Source organism: Psammomys obesus, unplaced genomic scaffold (assembly GCF_907164565.1).
Source record: "Psammomys obesus unplaced genomic scaffold, mPsaObe1.curated_primary_1811, whole genome shotgun sequence".
Classification (NCBI taxonomy): domain Eukaryota; kingdom Metazoa; phylum Chordata; class Mammalia; order Rodentia; family Muridae; genus Psammomys; species Psammomys obesus.
In genome coordinates, this window is record NW_026585797.1 from 2,811,765 (window position 1) to 2,830,963 (window position 19,199).

The 19,199-nt window shown below is 37.4% G+C and overlaps 1 protein-coding gene across 6 annotated transcripts in view; it reads left to right on the forward strand.

Annotated features, from left to right (window-relative positions):
• The first annotated feature begins 752 nt into the window (after positions 1–752).
• The window catches only part of Epha7 (EPH receptor A7), a 160,578-nt gene continuing 142,131 nt past the window's right edge, over positions 753–19,199 (forward strand). For 5 of the 6 annotated variants that reach the window (XM_055599358.1, XM_055599360.1, XM_055599361.1 and 2 more), the window contains exons 1-3: positions 753–1,047; positions 4,831–4,895; positions 8,267–8,936. In XM_055599358.1, the coding sequence (XP_055455333.1) occupies positions 951–1,047; positions 4,831–4,895; positions 8,267–8,936 (832 nt within the window). In that variant the 5' untranslated portion in view covers positions 753–950. Of the gene's footprint in view, positions 1,048–2,956; positions 2,981–4,830; positions 4,896–8,266; positions 8,937–19,199 lie in introns of those variants that run through there. The other variant, XM_055599363.1, reaches the window with a different exon arrangement.

Genomic DNA, 19,199 nt, shown 5'->3' on the forward strand with positions numbered 1-19,199 from the left:
GAGGAAAGAGGTGAGCCTAAAACAAAAGACTTCCTTTCTCCAGCCCCACTTTCAGTGTTTCCTCATAGGATCCTGCAAACCCTGGCAAACATTGTTTGGAAAAGGAACATACTTTTGGCTAATTTTATTCTTCCAGAGATTGCGGGGATTGGTAACTAAAAATGTCTCTTGAGTTACATACAGAACACGGGAGGTTCAAACTTTTCAAAATGAACAGAAGATCAAAGTTATCCGACCCGCAGAGGTCGGTAACAAAAAAGTAAACGCCACTCTGAGAGCGCAGGGTCAGGGTCTCTGATTGGCAGTTAGGAACGGCTCGCTTCGCCCTGCCGCCTGGAAGACGCTGAGCTGCACTGTTATATTCAGGGTGTGGGTCGGGAGAGTTCTTCTCGGCTTGATCCAGCTCAGTGGAGCTGCAGTAGCTGAAAGGCAACTGCTCCCGGCTGCACGCCGCTGGCCTAACCGGCTCGTCCCTGCTTTCCCGGCAACCGAGCCGGGAGGGAATCCTGGATTCGCAGCCCGACTCCGCTCGGCGCTGATTGGCTGCCGCTCAGAACCCCGCCTCCGAGGTAGAGGCGGCCACTCATGGGGCCCCGCCCCCCCGGGCCTGGGACTTGCCGCCTGGCAGGCGGGCTGCGTCTGCCACTCAGTCGGAGTGGCGGAGGCTCTGGGCTCGGAGCCCCGCCCCCTCCCCCCTAATTGATATTATTGGAGTGTGGAGCAAGCGGCCGGTCTGCAGTCGGAGACTTGCAGGCAGCAAACACGGTGCGGACGAACCGGAGGGGGGAGAGAAATCAAACAGCTAAGCGTGGAGCAGCCGGCCTGGGACCCCGAAGGGGATCGATGCGAGGAGCGCAATAAAAACAACAATAATAACGTACTTCGGAGCAAACCGCATCTAAAGAGCTGCGACCCGATTGCAGCCCGAAAATCAAACCTGTTCATGCACCATGGTTTTTCAAACTCGGAACCCTTCGTGGATTATTTTGTGCTACATCTGGCTGCTTGGCTTTGCACACACGGGGGAGGCGCAGGCTGCGAAGGAAGGTAAGGCCAGAGGAAAAGCAAAGTTTGTTCTGACTTATTTATTTCGCTGTCTACCTGAACGAGCCAACGGGTCTGCGGCGCTGCTCGCCGCGCCTAGGGCGCCGGGCGACCCTCCCTCGACCGCCCGCCCGCAGCTCCGAGCGATTAGCGGCGAGAAGCGGGGACCAGTCGAGTCCTGAGCTCCGAGGGTGGCGGGAGACGGGTGCGCGCTCTGCAGCCGGGGCGGCCCGCCGGGGTAGGGTGGCGAGGCTGGCCGGCGAGCTGCCTCCTTTGCACCCGGCGTCCCGGGTCCTCGGCTCCAGCCTCCGTGCCTGAACGTTCTCTTGCCTGCCCTGGGCGCCGCGGTCAGAGTTGGTTCGAAACCTGGGGAGTGCGTACCGCGTCGCCCTCAGCCTTCCCGGGGGGCCGAGACTTCCGTGGCTGCGAGTGCCGGGCTCCTGCCGACTCGCTCCCTGCGGCGGCGGCGGCGAGGGCCTGCGGTGGGCGCTCGGCTGCCGCTCCAAACAATGCGGCCGCGAGGGGAGGCAGCGCGCGCGGGGCCGGGCTCGACCCGCCGCCCGGAGGGCTGGCCGCAGCCAACTGTCTGCAAGGAGAGGCCACCGAGTGAGAAGTCGCCAGTCACTTGGCCCAGGTCCGGTACTCAGGGAGTCCGGGTGGTTAGTCCTGGCGAAAGCCCTGGCCTCTGGGGACCAGTTGTGGTGCTTGGGGGGGGGGGGGATTTCTTTTGACCACAGGCTACGCCTGTACATGGGTATTTTTCCCTGCGTCTCCTTTGAAACATTGGCAAAAGGTAAAATACCTTTCGGTGCCTGTAGTTGGAGCTGGGGCAAAATAAATCCTGTCAAAGGAAGTGTCTTGCTGCTGAGCAGTGTCACAGTACCGGTACCCATCGGAGGAGCTGCTTCCCTAAGGTTGATTTTTGGATACTTTAGAAGCCTGTGCAGAGGTGTGGGGGAGAGAAATCTATTAAAATTTAGGTCATGGTAATACTAAAGGGAGGGGACATATTGGTCCTCCGTTCTTTCATCTCTAAAACTTAGAATGTCACACAGCTTTTCTCTATTCTCTTCGCCCTCCCTTCTTCATTCACTCAACGTCCTCAACCCGGCGCAGTATCCTACTTTCGAATAGCCTGACCTTCTGACCCCACTTTGCACATCTGCAATCTGTGTTGACGCCGAATCCGTTCAAAGAAAAACGTGCCTAGTGCTGATGATTATGTCTGCAGGTGGACCAGAGTCCGAGAGATACGCCCACCCACCCGTAAAACACACATTTCGAGCCTCTTCACTTTGGGGATCGAAATAGTCACCCCGCCACCTTGTCCCAATTCCTCCGAATAACGGGATCTGAGGAAAAGTTTGCCCGGTATGGCAAAGCGGCGCGCGCGAGCTCCGGCCGACTCCAGCAGGAGTTTGAGCTATAAATAACTGCATCACTAGGGGGAGAGGTGCCTGCAGCCAGCAGGCCTCTCTTGCTCTCCTCCTCCGTGGCTACGTGGAGAGGGTTCTGATGCTCGGAGCCCGAGTTCTTTAGACGCAGAGGCGATGTTAAAGAGGCAGGTGCTGGGGAACGCGCCCGACGTCTCGGTGGCGCTCGGGGCGCTCAGGCGCCATCCGGCGATGGCGTTCCCTGAGCGCTACCACCCGGGGGTGGCCAGCGGCCTCGCGGCTCCTCGGGAGCGTGGCCCGCAGCGCCGCGGGCAGGTGTGCGGCCTCTAGGGCGGCTGGGGTGGCAACCGATCCCGGGGTCCCCTTCCCGCTTCCCCAGCGCTGGAGGAGTGGCTGGGAGCGTGGAGGCTAATTGCGGCTGCTGCTTTCCATCCCGACGGAACAACCGCCGCCGTGCCCTCAGAGGAGGCGCTTCCCGAAAGCCCGTCTGTTCCTCGCGACTCCTGCCCAGGCTGGGCGCCGCCGGCTCCCTGGAGAAACAGGTCTGGAAGTGTAATGGATGCTAGGTTGGCGGGAGCAGCCGTCTGCCTGCCCCGCCCCGCCCCGCCCCGCCCCGATGCTCGGAGGCACTGGAGCCGCCCGGCTGGCCGCCGAGCCATAGCCCCGGGTCCCTGGTAGCGGCCAGCGGCCCTGTGCCTTCTCAGTGCTCGGCGAGGCCAGTGCCGTGCGGAGGGAGGACGCTCACCCGGGCGATTGCATTCAGCACTCCAGAGCCGCCGAAATCATCACCTACTCGGTGACCACCTTCGTGTCCTCTTGCTTTGCTGCTTTCTCTGCTAACTTGCTGGCCGGCAGGTAGCTGAGGGGTAAAGGCGCAGCAGGAAAGGATAATCGTAGTGTTTATTTCATTCTTAAAACCAACCCCAAAAGGTCACTTCAGGTTTAAAACCCACTGGGTGTTGTCAACACAGAAGCGCCCTCCCCCACACCGAATTCCAAAGGAGAGTTTTGTGGCTTGAATATGTTTCCTTGGGCTTCATCTCTTCGTTAGAGTAAAACGAACGTTTCACAATTGCTCTTCATGACTTACTGGTGTTCAAAGTGAGACCACAAATTGAAATTTTATAAGTGACCCGTGTTTTTAATTGAAAGGCAGTTGATTTTCCTCCCTGACAATCTTAAAGGTACAACAGAAAAACCAAGCAACGCAACCTCATGTCTTTGTATTTATCTGTTTCCAGTTACTGGGGATAACTCTGACTCCTGGTGAAGGATCTGAGCGCATAGTCAACTGTTCTTTGCTCTCTTAGCACGGCTGTTTTCTTTACCTTTCAAAGCACACACCTTTTAAAACTAGAGTCTGAAAAGGTTTCAATATTAAGAAGTTTATGTGAGTACATATTTTCAAGTCAAAATTTAAACATTTTCCTGGGGATAATACTAAGTAAAGAATATTCATGATGGATTCTGGACCAATAGATTATTTATGAAAATGCTTTAGAGTCAGGCATATTGTTTTAAAGCTCCAAAGCTGTGTAACTGTATAAACAGTGAAAATTATCTCAGAGCAACATCTCCAGCGAAAGTATAATGTGTTATAACATAACATTTTAATGAATTCTTCCGTTAATACTAATGATACTTTAATTACACTTTTCATAAATATTAATCATGCTTTTTGATAGTCTAAAGATGCAATACTATTGTTTGTAGAAGTCAGCTTCGAGCTTAAACCGTTTAGAGAATACCTAGAATGGGGAAATGATTCCAGTAACTTTCATCGATATATATATATCGATGAAAGTTGATGCTTGGTTAACTCCAAAGCACAACTTGCAGGTAACAGGGACTTGTTTTCCATGGTAACATTGTTTAACATGGACTTAGCATTTCTATATTCATGTTGGTAGAAGACAAAGTATTATGAGGGTTTTCTTCTTTAAACACTGAACTTCAGTTGTCAAGAGTCGATTGGAAATGTTGCTGCCAGAATGTTAAAAAGTAGAGCCTGGCTGAAGAGTGACCCTATTATGTTCATGTTATTGCATGTCTTGAAATGTAGGGAACTCACTGACTTCCAGAGCTATTGTTTCTTATTACTGCATCACTATGTCTGATTTTAGCTCTTTACAATCACTTTCATGTTAGAATTTCACTGAAAATTTATTTTTATATTTCAATTGAAGGATATCAACTGCATGGATATTCTAAAGTTTCCCCCTCCAGAAAGTGTAATATGCTTATATAATGTGTCTGTTCACTGCTCAGTTCACTTATGCAAATGATTTGACTCTTAAAATAGCAATTTTATAAAATTTAGATTTATCTTAAAAGTTTTTAAAGACGTGTTTAAAATTTTTTGTAACATTGGAAATAAAACTTTCTTTTTCAGTATTATTACTGGACTCTAAAGCACAACAAACAGAATTGGAATGGATTTCCTCTCCACCCAGTGGGGTAGGTGCATCTTTCTTACAGTATGATCATGCTATTTAGAGTAAGAAACAAAAAAGCTTCCTCCTAGGAGAGCTGTTCACATCCATACATTAAAAATGTTTAAAACTTCAATACATTGTTTAATGTTTTGTTTTCTCATGAGATATTGGATTCTCAGAGTATAGAAAGTATACTTAGAACTTTGCAAAATGGGGGAAAAAATAAACCAAACCCATAATATTTGAGTTCTTACTGTGAGTCGTATCAATCACGCCTGTGTGTTCAGGGTATAAATGCTTACTAATTACAGAGAACATTCTTTCACTAACTCACTTAAGCCTCTGCAGTTGCCTTATGCTTCTGTATAATAATCACCAGGTAGAATCTGTGCAATTCTTTTAAACAGTAGGAAACCTGTTTTCATCTTTTAAAAATAGTTTTAACATTGTCCAAAGTAGACTCCAGAGGGTAACTAAAAATGTAAGATAATATTGAGATGTAAGATTTGCTGTAAAACATTAGCTTCGTAACATTTGTGTTATATTATCTGCTGTTATTAATCAAAAATGGTGGCAGAAATATATCCATGTTACAGCAAAATTGAGAGGCAGTAAATATGACTGAATATTAAATAAACCTGCCAAAGTATTAAAGTAGACCTTTTTTTTTTTTTTTTACCATTTTTCGTATTTTCAAAAAGATACATTACTTAAATTTAGCTCAATATCATCTTTATGAGTTATATCTGATGGTGAGATAGGAGAAGTTCTTCAATTTTGAGAGCCAGTGGACTCTGAGAAAGGACGAGCCTCCATTGTTACTTAAGTTTATCTTTAACGCATGAGGAAATCTGGGGTTAAAGGGGCATGAAATATCAATGAAGATATAAACACTGTCAACTGATTTTACAATGAGAATGATAGTACAAGAGCAAAATAATAGAATGAATATAACATTAGCTGAAAAGTCAGTGGGAAAACCCCACATAATAGTAAAATGAGAATTTTAAACATTCTTAAAGTATTCACCATTTTGTTACATTAAAACCAGAGAAATTTTCTCTGAGATCTTATTGTAGTTATCTTTATTTGCCATAGGAAATTATGAGAAAGCGACAAATAATTTATCCATTTAATCCAAAAGTCCACAGAATTTGAGGTACCTCCCTGTATGTGAAATTGTTTCCATTAGAAAATGTACATCATTGAAAGACAGTCATAGTTTAAAAAAATAAATACCTTTCTTGCCAATGACAGAGGCAGCCCATTTTCTATCATCCATCAATTAAAATAAATAGATACAGAAGATGGTTTTATCTGTGAGAAGAAGTAAACTGATAAATGATTGCAGTACTTCATCCATGTAATTCACTACATGATAAATTATGACTGTCAGTGTTATCTTGGGCTCCAGTGAGTATTTTATCAGTCCAGAGAATCTTGTGTTAAAATTTAACTGTGTGTGTGTGTGTGTGTGTGTAAAAATCAATAGTTTGTGTAATAAAATAGGATCCACAACATTTTTCGTATGCCACAGATTTATTCATATGTGCTTACGTAGAGCAATATTGTTGCTGAGTAATGAGAAAATACTTTCTAATTTTATAAAAAATATTGTATAATATTTATAAAACCCACTGTCTGAATTGAGACATCTATCCCAATAGTGAATGCTTTCAGTTTTTAAAAGTATGTAATGAAACAATGACATAAATAACAAATAGTGATACTATTTGCTTTCATGGATTTCTTGAAAAAATCTGTTTCATGGATAACAAAATTTAGTTCTCATATCTGAATGATATAATTACTCTGGAAATTAAATGAGTGAATTCTTCAGATTAGGCCTTCAAATAATCATCCTTGATTTCTCCAAGCTGACATATGATCAGTGAAACATTTTACTTTGGAGGTTTTGCTTTTTGGAAGACATCATAACTGTTTTACCTTCCTTTAGTAACCTCAATCAGCTTAGTAGACAAAAATGTATCTCCCGATATTTGCCTTAGTTATATACAAATAAATTGTAAACAGATAACTCAAGAAATAAATGGAAAATGTATCCAGTGTTATGATGAAAATCAATTCTTTTCTATTTGAAGACGTTGGCAATATTAGGCTGTTATAATAAAAATGTAGTAAATACAACGTAACTAACTCTTTTTGGGACATCTCCTAATTGCAGTATTCTGTAATTCATCATTTTTTTTTATAAGAATGATTTTAAAAATATATACTAAGGTGATGCAGTAGATTTAAATTAATTGATACTTTGGTCAGGCTTTGCAAGTGAAAATCATTACCTAATGCATCTTATTATATATATTTTTTCATCTACATTATTTGAATTAATAGCTTAAATATCATATTCTAGAGGACTACAGAGTTAGAATGCACAATATTTTACATCTGATATTTCTAATTGGGGAAGTGAATACAAGTGTATGACGTTTCATTATTAAGATCTTACTCTGAGTTGGAAAAATTTTCAATAATAGTAAGAGAAGACATAACTAGCTATTACTGAAGCCTTTAAAACTGTCTTTGTTTGCCATGAGCAGTAAGTAATATACATGATTTAATAATCTTTGAATTTATTACTGAACTATCCATTCCCCCCTTTTTTGTGAAGAAGTATAAATTAATTTACTTGTAGTATATATTCTATCAGAAGATAAATGGGCATTTTAAAACAATTCATGCATAGCTTGCTAATTTGACACGCATATTTGGCTGTCAAATGAAAACAATTTGTTCATCAGAGTGAATTTTACTTTTAGAACTCCTTGATAATTATATTTGGTTTTATGTACAATTTTAAATGTGATGCTAGAAAAATAAATAGCTCTGTAAAATGTTTCTTACTTACATCTCATTTTCAAAAGATTGCAAAATATTCTACAGTATAAATTGTAATACATTGTTGAATGTTTTTACATTATAATATTTTTGGAGTCTTGTTTCAAATGTTTGTAGGCATCTTTGGATTTAAGGATAATTCAGACCCTTAAAGTGTCAATTGAGTTATCAGTTGTTCTGCTCTGCATCTGTATGCTTTGAGGGGTAATTTAAATAATCATTAGCTCTAGCCAGTTGCAATCTCACTAGAGACTACAAACTTCAAAGCATGAAAAGAGATACTATGCTAGTACTCTCACAGCAGATGAGAAACAGAATGAAATGTTTATTGTATGTTCAAACACACAAACAACACAAGTTACGCTCACTATGATACTGCAGAGTGGGAATCCTACCACCTCTGAATTCTAGACATCCATACTGTGGCACTATGATTATTCACATTATATAAAAAATATGATGCGTTATTTTTTTTTTTTATCTGAAAGACTGATGAAACACCCACCCTGACCCTCCCCCCTTTTCAATTTACAGTGGGAAGAAATTAGCGGTTTGGATGAGAACTACACTCCGATAAGAACATACCAGGTGTGCCAGGTCATGGAGCCCAACCAGAACAACTGGCTGCGGACTAACTGGATTTCTAAAGGCAACGCACAAAGGATTTTTGTAGAATTGAAATTCACCTTGAGGGATTGTAATAGTCTTCCTGGAGTACTGGGAACTTGCAAGGAAACCTTTAATTTGTATTATTATGAAACAGACTACGACACCGGCAGGAATATAAGAGAAAACCTTTACGTAAAAATAGACACCATTGCAGCAGATGAAAGTTTTACCCAAGGTGATCTTGGTGAAAGAAAGATGAAGCTGAACACTGAGGTGAGAGAGATTGGACCTTTGTCCAAAAAGGGATTCTATCTTGCCTTTCAGGATGTAGGGGCTTGCATAGCATTGGTTTCGGTCAAGGTGTACTACAAGAAGTGCTGGTCCATTATTGAGAACTTAGCTGTCTTTCCAGATACAGTGACTGGTTCAGAGTTTTCCTCCTTAGTTGAGGTTCGTGGGACATGTGTCAGCAGTGCCGAGGAAGAGGCGGAAAATTCACCCAGGATGCATTGCAGTGCAGAAGGAGAGTGGTTAGTACCCATTGGAAAATGTATCTGCAAAGCAGGCTATCAGCAAAAAGGGGACACTTGTGAACGTAAGTAATATTCACTTTTAAAATTCTTTGAATGTTTTAGTTAGCAGATATTTTATATAACAATGAATACTGAATACATAAATCTTCTATGCCACTTACCCAGCTCACTTTTTCTTAAGTCCCTACTAAATACAGTCACTGCTTAGAGTGAGTGGTATCTTCATTAATAATATGCAATAGATGTTGGTGATAATAGCAATTGTTAGCAAAATTTTCTTTGTCCCGTTTAACACATTTGCTAATATGGAAGAAAGCAGTTTCATACTGGTCTGTAAGGTTTAAAACAGGCAACCAGACCAGTGGACTTTGTACATAGAGGCCTGAGGGAATGTCGTTAGGGATTCTATGGGATATGAGTCTTCCTGTTTCTTAACCCTGATCTTTCAAGCCTTTGATTAGCACAAAAGGAACAGGAGCTTGCAGATACGAATCCTAGTGATTTTCAAAGTATTAACAAACATACCATATGTATTTAGAATTACCACTCATAAATAAGGGAATTTTGATGCGACTGTACCATTTCATTTAACGTTATCTCTGTAGTTACTTTTGCCAATGTCATTCTTTTCTAGAGTAAAGAATAAAATGGATGCTCTTCTGATTCATTATGCTAGAGTGGATCATATTTTTGTAGATGGGATCTGAAGTAAAGTTTTAATCATCACAATGTAGCAATTGAGTTATTCATGTTTGTTTTTAAACAACAATAGCATATATTTTCAGGAATCCTTTTATTTTAAAACAATTTCTCTTAATTAGCATTATATGATTGGCCAATTTTTTAATTTAAAATATCATCCTGAGTACCATCTTTTCCAATCTAGGTCCTGAAAAAATATAGTTATATTATTTATGTTAATATTAACTTACAAAGCATAATATACTCTGTAAAATGACTTTTATGTATTCCTTGTATTCTGCTAAGTTGGCAGCAAAGCACAAACGTTTGCAATGACTAGTTAGGTTAAAGATGACTATACCTAATAATTGTTATAACTAACTTCATTTTCTGTTAGCTACTCTGGGTACTCATCCTTGTGTTTTCTATATATTAATGCTTGTTTGCTGAGGTAGGTGTCCTTGACCTATCTGTTTTACACAATGAAAATGGAAGTCTGTGAAAAGCAAATAGATCACTTGCTGTTAGTACTTACGTTAATAATACCTGTATTAGTCTAGACTCAAACTTAACACATTCTAAATCTTGGGCCTACATTTTTAACAACATTACTATTATAGTTTCCTTCACAAAGGAAAAAGAATCCTAACAAATATTACTTTTTATTGTTGAACTTAAATGTTCCCCTGTGTAGCCAGTTGCCCCATGTTGTATGTCAAGTACATTATCCCCACCCCCCAAAGAAACTTATGGGACTACTTAAAGAATAAACAATAATTTTAAAATGTAGATGTCAGAAACAAGATTTGTGGCGCACACCTTTAATCCCATGACTCTGGAGGCAGAGGCAGGTCTATAAGTCAAACTCAAAAACATATTCGTCTACATAGTGAGTTCCAGGCCAGCCAGAGTTACATGGTGAAACCCTGTCTTGAAACGAACAGGGAGGAAAAAAAAAAAAAAAATATATATATATATATATATATATATATATATATATATATGTATGTTTCTGATAATTCATTTAGTTACCTATGATTCTTCGGTTTTTAAAAACATGGGTATTCTGAATTTAGGCCTGCTATAAGTTCAAATTACATACTGAATTTCAAAGGAATAAGAAAACAAATACAATTAAAAATTATCAGTATTCAATATAACCTGAAATAATAGTTTAGTTGTGTTGGCTTAAATTTAACATTGCATCAAAACTATACAAACTTTATGCAAGGTGTACTAGTGTATGTCTGTCATCCAAGCCTTCTGGGGGCAAATCTGAGGCCAGTGTGAGCTGCATCAGCACTCCACGCTGAACAATAAGAACTGATTTTTTTTTTTAAGTATTCGTTTACACAGCTAGAAGATATTTTAAATTTAAATTCATGACTCACATCTACACTCACTGGACACACCGTTTAGAGGATAAAGCTGAGGCATTATGTTTTCAGCCTCGTTTGAGGAGCTAAATGCATGATTTGGATTACCAGGATGGATATAAAATACTCATTCCCCAGCACTCAGTTATTATCTGCACTGTAGAGAACACTGTGAAGTGAACTCTGAACAAACAGAAGGAGCTTCTATAGGCTTAGGTCCCCTTAGCAAACACAGCCTTCTTTTATGCCCCAACCCCTATGCACTTTCCTCTCTCATTCCTCATTATAGTATTCAATTATAAAATTTTAACAATTCCATATATGTGAACTAATGAAATGATAATAACATACCTCCTCCATTCTTTGTCAGAATGCAGTCTTACTTTGTAAATACCATAATTTCCCTAATGAACTAAGCAGATGAATGATGATGTTTTTGTCCAGTAAAAGTTAATGTTACTGGAAGATAACTTTGAGTCCAACTGAAACAGCCACTTAAAAATTTTGACAGCAATAGTACAATTTTTTTTCTGTAAACAAAAGCTAATGCTACTATCTTAATGTGAAAGAAAAAATACATTTCACATAATTATTAGTGTGGAAAAGAAACAAATAGGAAATGTTTGAATTATACACATTTTAATAGAAAACTTAATACAAATATTTTTACCCATAGTTTACAGATATGTTTACCACGAAGAAAAGGCCCCAATTTGTTCCAAATGAGTAAAATTATTCTGTGAAACATGGTGCAACTGCAAATAATTATTTTCATTTTAAGGAATTAGTACTTCATTTGATGACCAAAAACTACTGTCACCTGTGAACTACAGCTCGGTACCTACAACTATAGTAAAATCCCTTCATATTTATCTACATGAAATTCTGCAGTGCAGTAGACAGAACTGGTAGTTATAGTGGCCACTCTATTTTTTAAGGGCATAAAGATATATGTCCTTATATATGCCTCAGTTTGCCTCCTTATAAATCAGTGACATTGTTCATGATAAACTGTTCTTTGCTTTACTGCATTGGTGATATCCTTGAGGAAGGAACTGTGCTCATTTGTGGAAGCACTCTGCTCCTTGGCAAGATTCCAGCCCATGGCTGTGAGGGTACTTGCCTCTGGATTTGATCCAGGCCTGCCTTTATAATATTCCTCCTGTTCCCTCTCAATGATCCTGTTAAGAGTTGGAAAACAAATCCAGTCCCGTATTGAGGGACACTGATGTCTTGAGAGGGGATGCTGGTATATCCCTAGCCAAATGTGACTGATTAGCCACTTAAAGCCTAGTTTATCTGGGGGCTGTCTGGTGGGTCATTCTGATGTTTGTTACAGGATAATGTGAAAACTGAGTAACTGAAAACTGATCACAATATTATTGCTTGATATGAGAGCTTACTTTGTGAGCTTGAAAAAGTAATTGTGTTTCTAAAGCTACATGTCTCTTAAATCTATGAATACATGAAGAATTTCTATTGTTTTTAATTTAAATTTTGTATATTAATTACAGAAAATTCACTTTGTATCCCAGCTGTAGCCCCTTCTCTCATTCCCTCCCATCCCCACCCTCCCTCCTTGATCTCCTCCCATTTAATAATTAAAAATTATGGTTTTAAAAAGCAGATCCTTACAGTTAATTTAAGATACATGATTCTAATTTGTAAGATTTTCTTGTCAAATTTTCTTTTTGAAAATTTGACTTTAAACTGCCACTTGAATTAACACTAACTAATAGATTTTTATAAGTAAGGATGATAGCTTTTTTATTTAAAAATACAGAATATTATATTTTACAATATATGTGGGAAGGTTATTAAAACTGTATTCTGAAATATATTTACATTATTTTATAATTTTTTAAAATAATTTTCACTATTCACATGTGTAGCTGAGTTTCTTCTTAGATTACTGTGGGTAATTTGCAGATGTTAAAATAAAATGGCCGTTCAGTTTCTTTTAATCATTGGAACTTCACTAAGAATCTGAAGCTCGGAAATAGTACTAAGTTGGTAAAGTTAGATAAACACATTGGATCTTTATCTTATTTTGTCTTTCCTCAGCTATACTACATGCTTCCTTAAAATCTATTCTGGACTTCAGTGTGTAGATTTTAGTTGCTGCAGAACTAATCATGTTTTATTTTATGGAGGATGTCTGAATAACTATCTGGCTCAGACATCCATTCATCTTTGCTTTTAAAATGTTCTTTCTGACTTGAAACATAGAATATATATCATAAAATTAAAATAACATGATGATATTGTAGACGTGATTTGCTTTCTTTGTTTATATTGCTAAGTTACATTTTCTGAAAAGAAAACTTAGGAATTTCCTCCTGATTATTTATAAAACAAATTCAAATTATAGGCATAGTTTTTATTATAAGGATTTTATTCAGTTATATTATTTTCATTTGGTAAGTTAATATAGACATAATTTTAGTGGTATTATGATTTTTAAACTTGTAACACATACCATCGTAGAACTTAAAACATTCATTTGGCTTAAAATCATTAAAAATATTTAAAATTTGCTTCTTGTTTACTGTTCTGAAAACCATGATCATACTTTAATTTCACAGACATGCTTTGTACCATCAATTTCCGTGATAACTAATGATTCTTTGAAATATTCCCCTATAGCTAAGTAAATATTAAGAGAAATATTGTCTATATTACAAGGTAAATTGCTGTGATGCAGAAATTATAGAATTCTGAAATTCTGGATCCACACCTTTCCAGGTACTTAAAGTAGGACATTTCTAAACTTTAATTTCCTTAAGTTTAAACTAGGGCTAATAAAAATAGTGCTTCCCTCATAGGGGTCTTGTTGGAATTGAATGGAATAATGTATATTCAATGCTAAGAATAATATCTGGGACATGGAAAATAATCAATAAATGTGTCTTGTCGTCATTATGAATAATGCAGTATGATGTATTCTAGGTAAAGAAATCTTATGGCAATGAATGAGTAAATTTATATCATGCAGGCTGCAGCCGGTGAATTGTCCTTTAACCTAGCATTCTAACTCAGATAACACACCAAAGAGCATTTAAATAAAATATAATAAATTTTACTCCACCATTTTCATTTCAAACAATGTATGCATCTGAATTATTAGAAATGACTCAAATGGCCAAAGTTAAGCCTTACCACCATAATTGCACTTAGTCTATAAAATGTAAATTATTCTATATAGAAATTTTGACGTGTACTTTTATAATTTTGAATGAAAACTCAAGTAAAAATTTATATACAGATTTAGAGAAAATAGCTGGAATTATAATCGTAGGAATTTGTTAGGTAGTAGGAATTTGAGGTGACATTTTGTTTTCTCTGCACTAAAGATACCTACAACATTAACTTAATATATTTTAATTAGTGTACTTAATTTTACCATAATTAATCAAGATTATTAGTCACAGGTAATCATATAATTCACACAAGATTAACTAGAATCCTATCTTCAAAATAAGGTCCTAAATAGTTATTAGCTTCTGCAAAAACAATACAGCATTGGTAAGTGGCACATGTATTTTAAATGCTGCAAAGGGGGGTGATTTTTTTTTCTTTTTCTTTCTTGTTTTGTAAAACAGCTCACATATTTTATTAACTTAATTTTTAGTTAGTAATAGTCAGCAATTCACATGTACTATTTTAGTAATGTAGAGAGCTGAATCATTCAGCCCAGTAGACGCTATCACCTAATATGAAGAGCAAAACATATAATTGAAATAACAACAAATTTATACAATATTATCTGTTTTATCTCATACGTGTGCATGATGTGTATATACATTTTATTATTCATTTATTTTGTGCACTTCTCTGTGTGTGTGTTCCTGTCAGTGCCACAGTTCATAGGGTATCAGAGAACAGCTTTCAGGAATCAGCCCACTTCCACCATACAGGTTAGGGACTTGAACTCAGGCGATCAGGCTTGATAGCAAGTATCTTTTCCTGCTGAACAGTGTTAGTAGCTCGGACACATTTTCTGTGTGAAGAAATGACATCATGGTGATGCTGGCACAAGTTCCCCCCATCACAGAAAATGGAAGGCTGCTCTTTAATCAGATTGCTTTGTCATCAGGATTCCCAGAGCACCTGAGGAATTATGGAGGACCATTTCAGTTTTACCATGTCAAAAATCGTGATAATTTGACTTTCAGAATATTTAGAAAGGTGATGTAAACATCAGCATTTTCTTATATTTTGACTACTTCAAAGTATATGTTTCTGTTTTCTTAAGCACATTGTACAGTCCAATTCTTTTTCATGTCTTTTTTTTATTCCAGTTCTTCAAATGGCAGCCAGTGTGTGGTGTGTGATGTGCTGATAATACAGTATTCTTTTAATATTTAGAAGCTTCATGCTCCTAATTAACTAGAGAAGTTCCCTATTTTTTCAGGCTGGCACTTAAATGCTTTCATCTTAGCCATGCCATTTTTGGTAATTTCAGTGCATATTTATCATTGTTGAAGTACTGCCTTCCTTTGCCTCTTATTGGTCTCAGCCTGTAGACTGGTTCATTTTTCTCCTATGTCTCATGATTTAATATTTTTCCTTAAAAACAAACATAGTTCTCATCACTGATTTGCTACTGCAGTCCTGTTCACCCTTGAAAACACATTTGGGGTTCTTTCTGTGGCTCTCCTTATGACTTCTGACAGTATTTCACACCCCACGACTTACAGTATTTTGCTTTTAACTATGTAGCGTCCTTTTTAAAAAAATAAATAAACAGCTATTTATTTATTCCCTTTCACTTTCACATTCTCTGTCAGTCTTTTTGTTTCTTTCTTTTTTATTTATATAATTTTTATTTTTTTATATTAATCACAGGTTATTTACTTTGTATCTCAGCCGTAGCCCCCTCCTTCATTCCCTCCCAATCTTACCCTCCTTCCCTCATCTCCTTGCCCTTTTCCAAGTCCACTGATAGGGGAGGACGTCCTCCCCTTCCATCTGACCCTAGCTTATCAGGTATCTTTAGGACTGGCTGCAAAGTGCTCCTCTGTGGCCTGGCAGGGCTGCTCTTCCCTGGGGTGGGGAAGTGGAGGGGAGGTCAAAGAGCCTGCCATTGAGTTCATGTCAGAAATAGTCCCTGTTCCCCTTCAGCTTCCTCATCTCATTTTCCTGATAGAGGCCTGGCCGCCTCTTCTTTATTGTTATCATCTTGAGAAGGAAAGGGCTCTAAGAGCCTGAACGATATTTTCAATATTTCCTATACTAAGGTCTTGAGTGTGTTTATAGGTACTATACACTGAGAAATGTTCTAAAGGTATATTGTTTTGTTTTCAATTTATATTTTTAAAATACCAGTTTTTTTTTTAAAAAGCAAACAAAAGAAATAGAATCTATAATGAATTTCTGAGCCCGGTAAAAGGAAAGATAGCTATAGTCCATATTATGTCAGATCATTTCTTGTTTTGGATTTTCTATTTATTTTACCTCATACTTTTTCTGTTTCAAATTCTTCACATTAAGAAACCTGTAATTCCTATTTAATACATTTTAAAATAAACAATACATACCGATATGGAATAAATATCTCTATTGTCCTTGGCTATTTTTTTTTTTTTTTTTTGTAAAGACAATTGTCTTTTGTGCTTTCTGGAGATATTTGATGAAACTTTTTTAGTTGCGGATAAATATTATAACACTTAAATTTAGCCTGATGTCACAATTTAAAATTAGAACACCTGTGGGATGTTATTTAAAGTTATACAGGACTTTATTTATCTTTGGCCGTCTCTATAAGCATTCATTGTACAATGAAATGTTACGTTTTAAATACATAGAAGATAAAAGTAAGTAAAATTGAATATAATGACAGGAAGACAGGGATATGAGGTTACTTTCTCTGCTTCAGATTTTAATGATTTATGCATTTAGCTTATAATTTTTAAGCATTTTAATTAAGTGAGTTTTAGCAAATACTTGGTACCATTTTATATTTCCAGTAAAATTTAAATTGCCATGAATTTCTGTCAGGCAGCATCCTAATATAATTCAGTGATCTCCTGTTTAGGGTGACTTTTCCAAACAACTCCTAGCCTTTTTCTCTAAGATAATTATAACTAACCTATAAAATACTTTCTTGCTAATGATTTCTCTCTGACAGCTATTCTGTGACCATAGTATTTCATGAAAAAAATTTGACACAACTATATAATCTTACTTTTCTCTATGATTATAATGTATTAGTAAGAAAATTTCCAAAAAAATTTAAATTAGCACATCAACTGCAATTTTAGTTGAAATAGACATTTTTACTTTTTACGTTCAATAAATCTTAAAATTTATTGAATATGCAAAAGTAAGTGACAGACTACACCTAAAGTACCCGTGTTTTCTAGGAACCAAAGCTTTCTTTGTGCATTTAAATAATTTACTGTTGATGATATTATGTATCAGTGCTAATGTCTTAAAAATTATAGCATCTCTGAAAGAACCCAGTGTGCTACATTCTGCTTATGCATCGTCTAATCAGCACCACGTTTTGGCCCTCACCCACAGGGTGCAGTGTCTGTCCTGTTCTGCTGGACTGGAGTCAGAAACAATTAATTGCAAGGGTTTTTGTTTGTTTTATTTTTGTAGAAAAATCTAAATTTGGATAAGGGAACTTATGAAGTTGATTGGGTATAATACTTAACTATATACCTTCATTTATTATTGAATTTGGATAATCTATTATCACAACTTACAATGCTTTGTAAGATCAGTCTTTCTAACAAAAACAGAAGAGACTTAGTAGAGACGCAGCTACACATAGAAGGGTATAATGTCTTGAAAGAATACATTCAGGACAGTGTTTTTCTCTGAAAAAAGTAGATGAATTATTAGGCACAATTAGTAAATTCCCAGTGCTTTAAGTGCTCTGTGTTTATTTAAATAGTAGTTTACTGTTATTAGTGAACCACTTCCCCTGTAGACAATTACACCTCATGATGTTAATGACATTCATTTAAACTAATAGCTGGGTTAAACAAATAAACCTAATGGATTCCTTAAATATTTTTTGTATCTCTTACTTTTAACAAGATGGAATAACTGTCATAGCTTGTCTAAGTTTAGATGTCATTTTGCTAAGTTTGTCTGTCTCCTGGGAAAGAAATATGAGGAGGATATAACCTTTACTCACCCAAATAAAATACATTTTAACATAATGATTTTATGAATATTTTCTACTCTAATGGCATAGTATCTGACAAGACAATTAAACTAATAAATTCTTGCGGTGTGTGTCCTGAAGATCATCAACTATACATTAAGAAAAGATCTTAAAGTGGGACAAATAAAATCCTCATTCACAGTGTTAACATTTTTTTTTTTTTTTGGAGTGTTCCAAAGGTAAAGTTACAGCTTACTACTGAGCTTTCTTCTTTCCTTTCCTTTTTTTTGTTTAAATGTGTCTCAGGGATAAACAGTCTATACATGTTTCCTGCCATAAATGTGAATGTGTGCACACAGATAGTGCACATAAACCCACAGTCATACATACGTATGTATACTTTCTTAGCTCACTTATGCCACACCAAAACAAAAGAAAAGCACAACTCAACATAAAGGAACAAGAAAAAAGGATTTTTCTTTTTGATTTTAGAGGTCTAAATTGTTTTGCACTGATTCCTTAATTTATAAGCACCAAATAGTTTTATTTATTTTCCTCTGTGGAAATCACAATTACCAATCACAAAGAAATTAAAAAAAAATCATCTGGGATATGTTTTAAGTATTGCATGTTTTAAAAACAAAACAAAATAGAACTACCTCAGTAATATAAACTGCCAAGCTGAAAGTTTATAAAATAAATGGTTTCTTCATTTTCTAGTAGATATTTGTGGTTTTCTAGGATCTACAGATCAGAGCTCCCTAGGTATTGAATAAAAGAGAAAAGAAATTTCATGCTTATGCATTCTACAAGTTTTCTTAGTGTTTTGATCAGAAGAAGACCGATATTAGCAATTAACATCTTGGTTATTATGTGTTGTATGTAAAATAAGTGGGTATCTTTTATACTACCAGTTACCAATGGTTTGGGCAGAGTTAGATACCCTGCCATTTTTTTTTTTTTTTTTTTTTTTTTTGCCAAATTTTCACACTACATGCACTTCTCCTGAAAAGCTTTCTACTTTACCCTTCAGCACTTCCAAGGCAGAAAGTCAGTTTGGCATTTGGAAAATCTCTTTCTCAAAACTGACTGTTAGAATCTTTTGGCCATGTGAACAGGCAGTGTTCTGGTGTGCAAATGAAATTGTT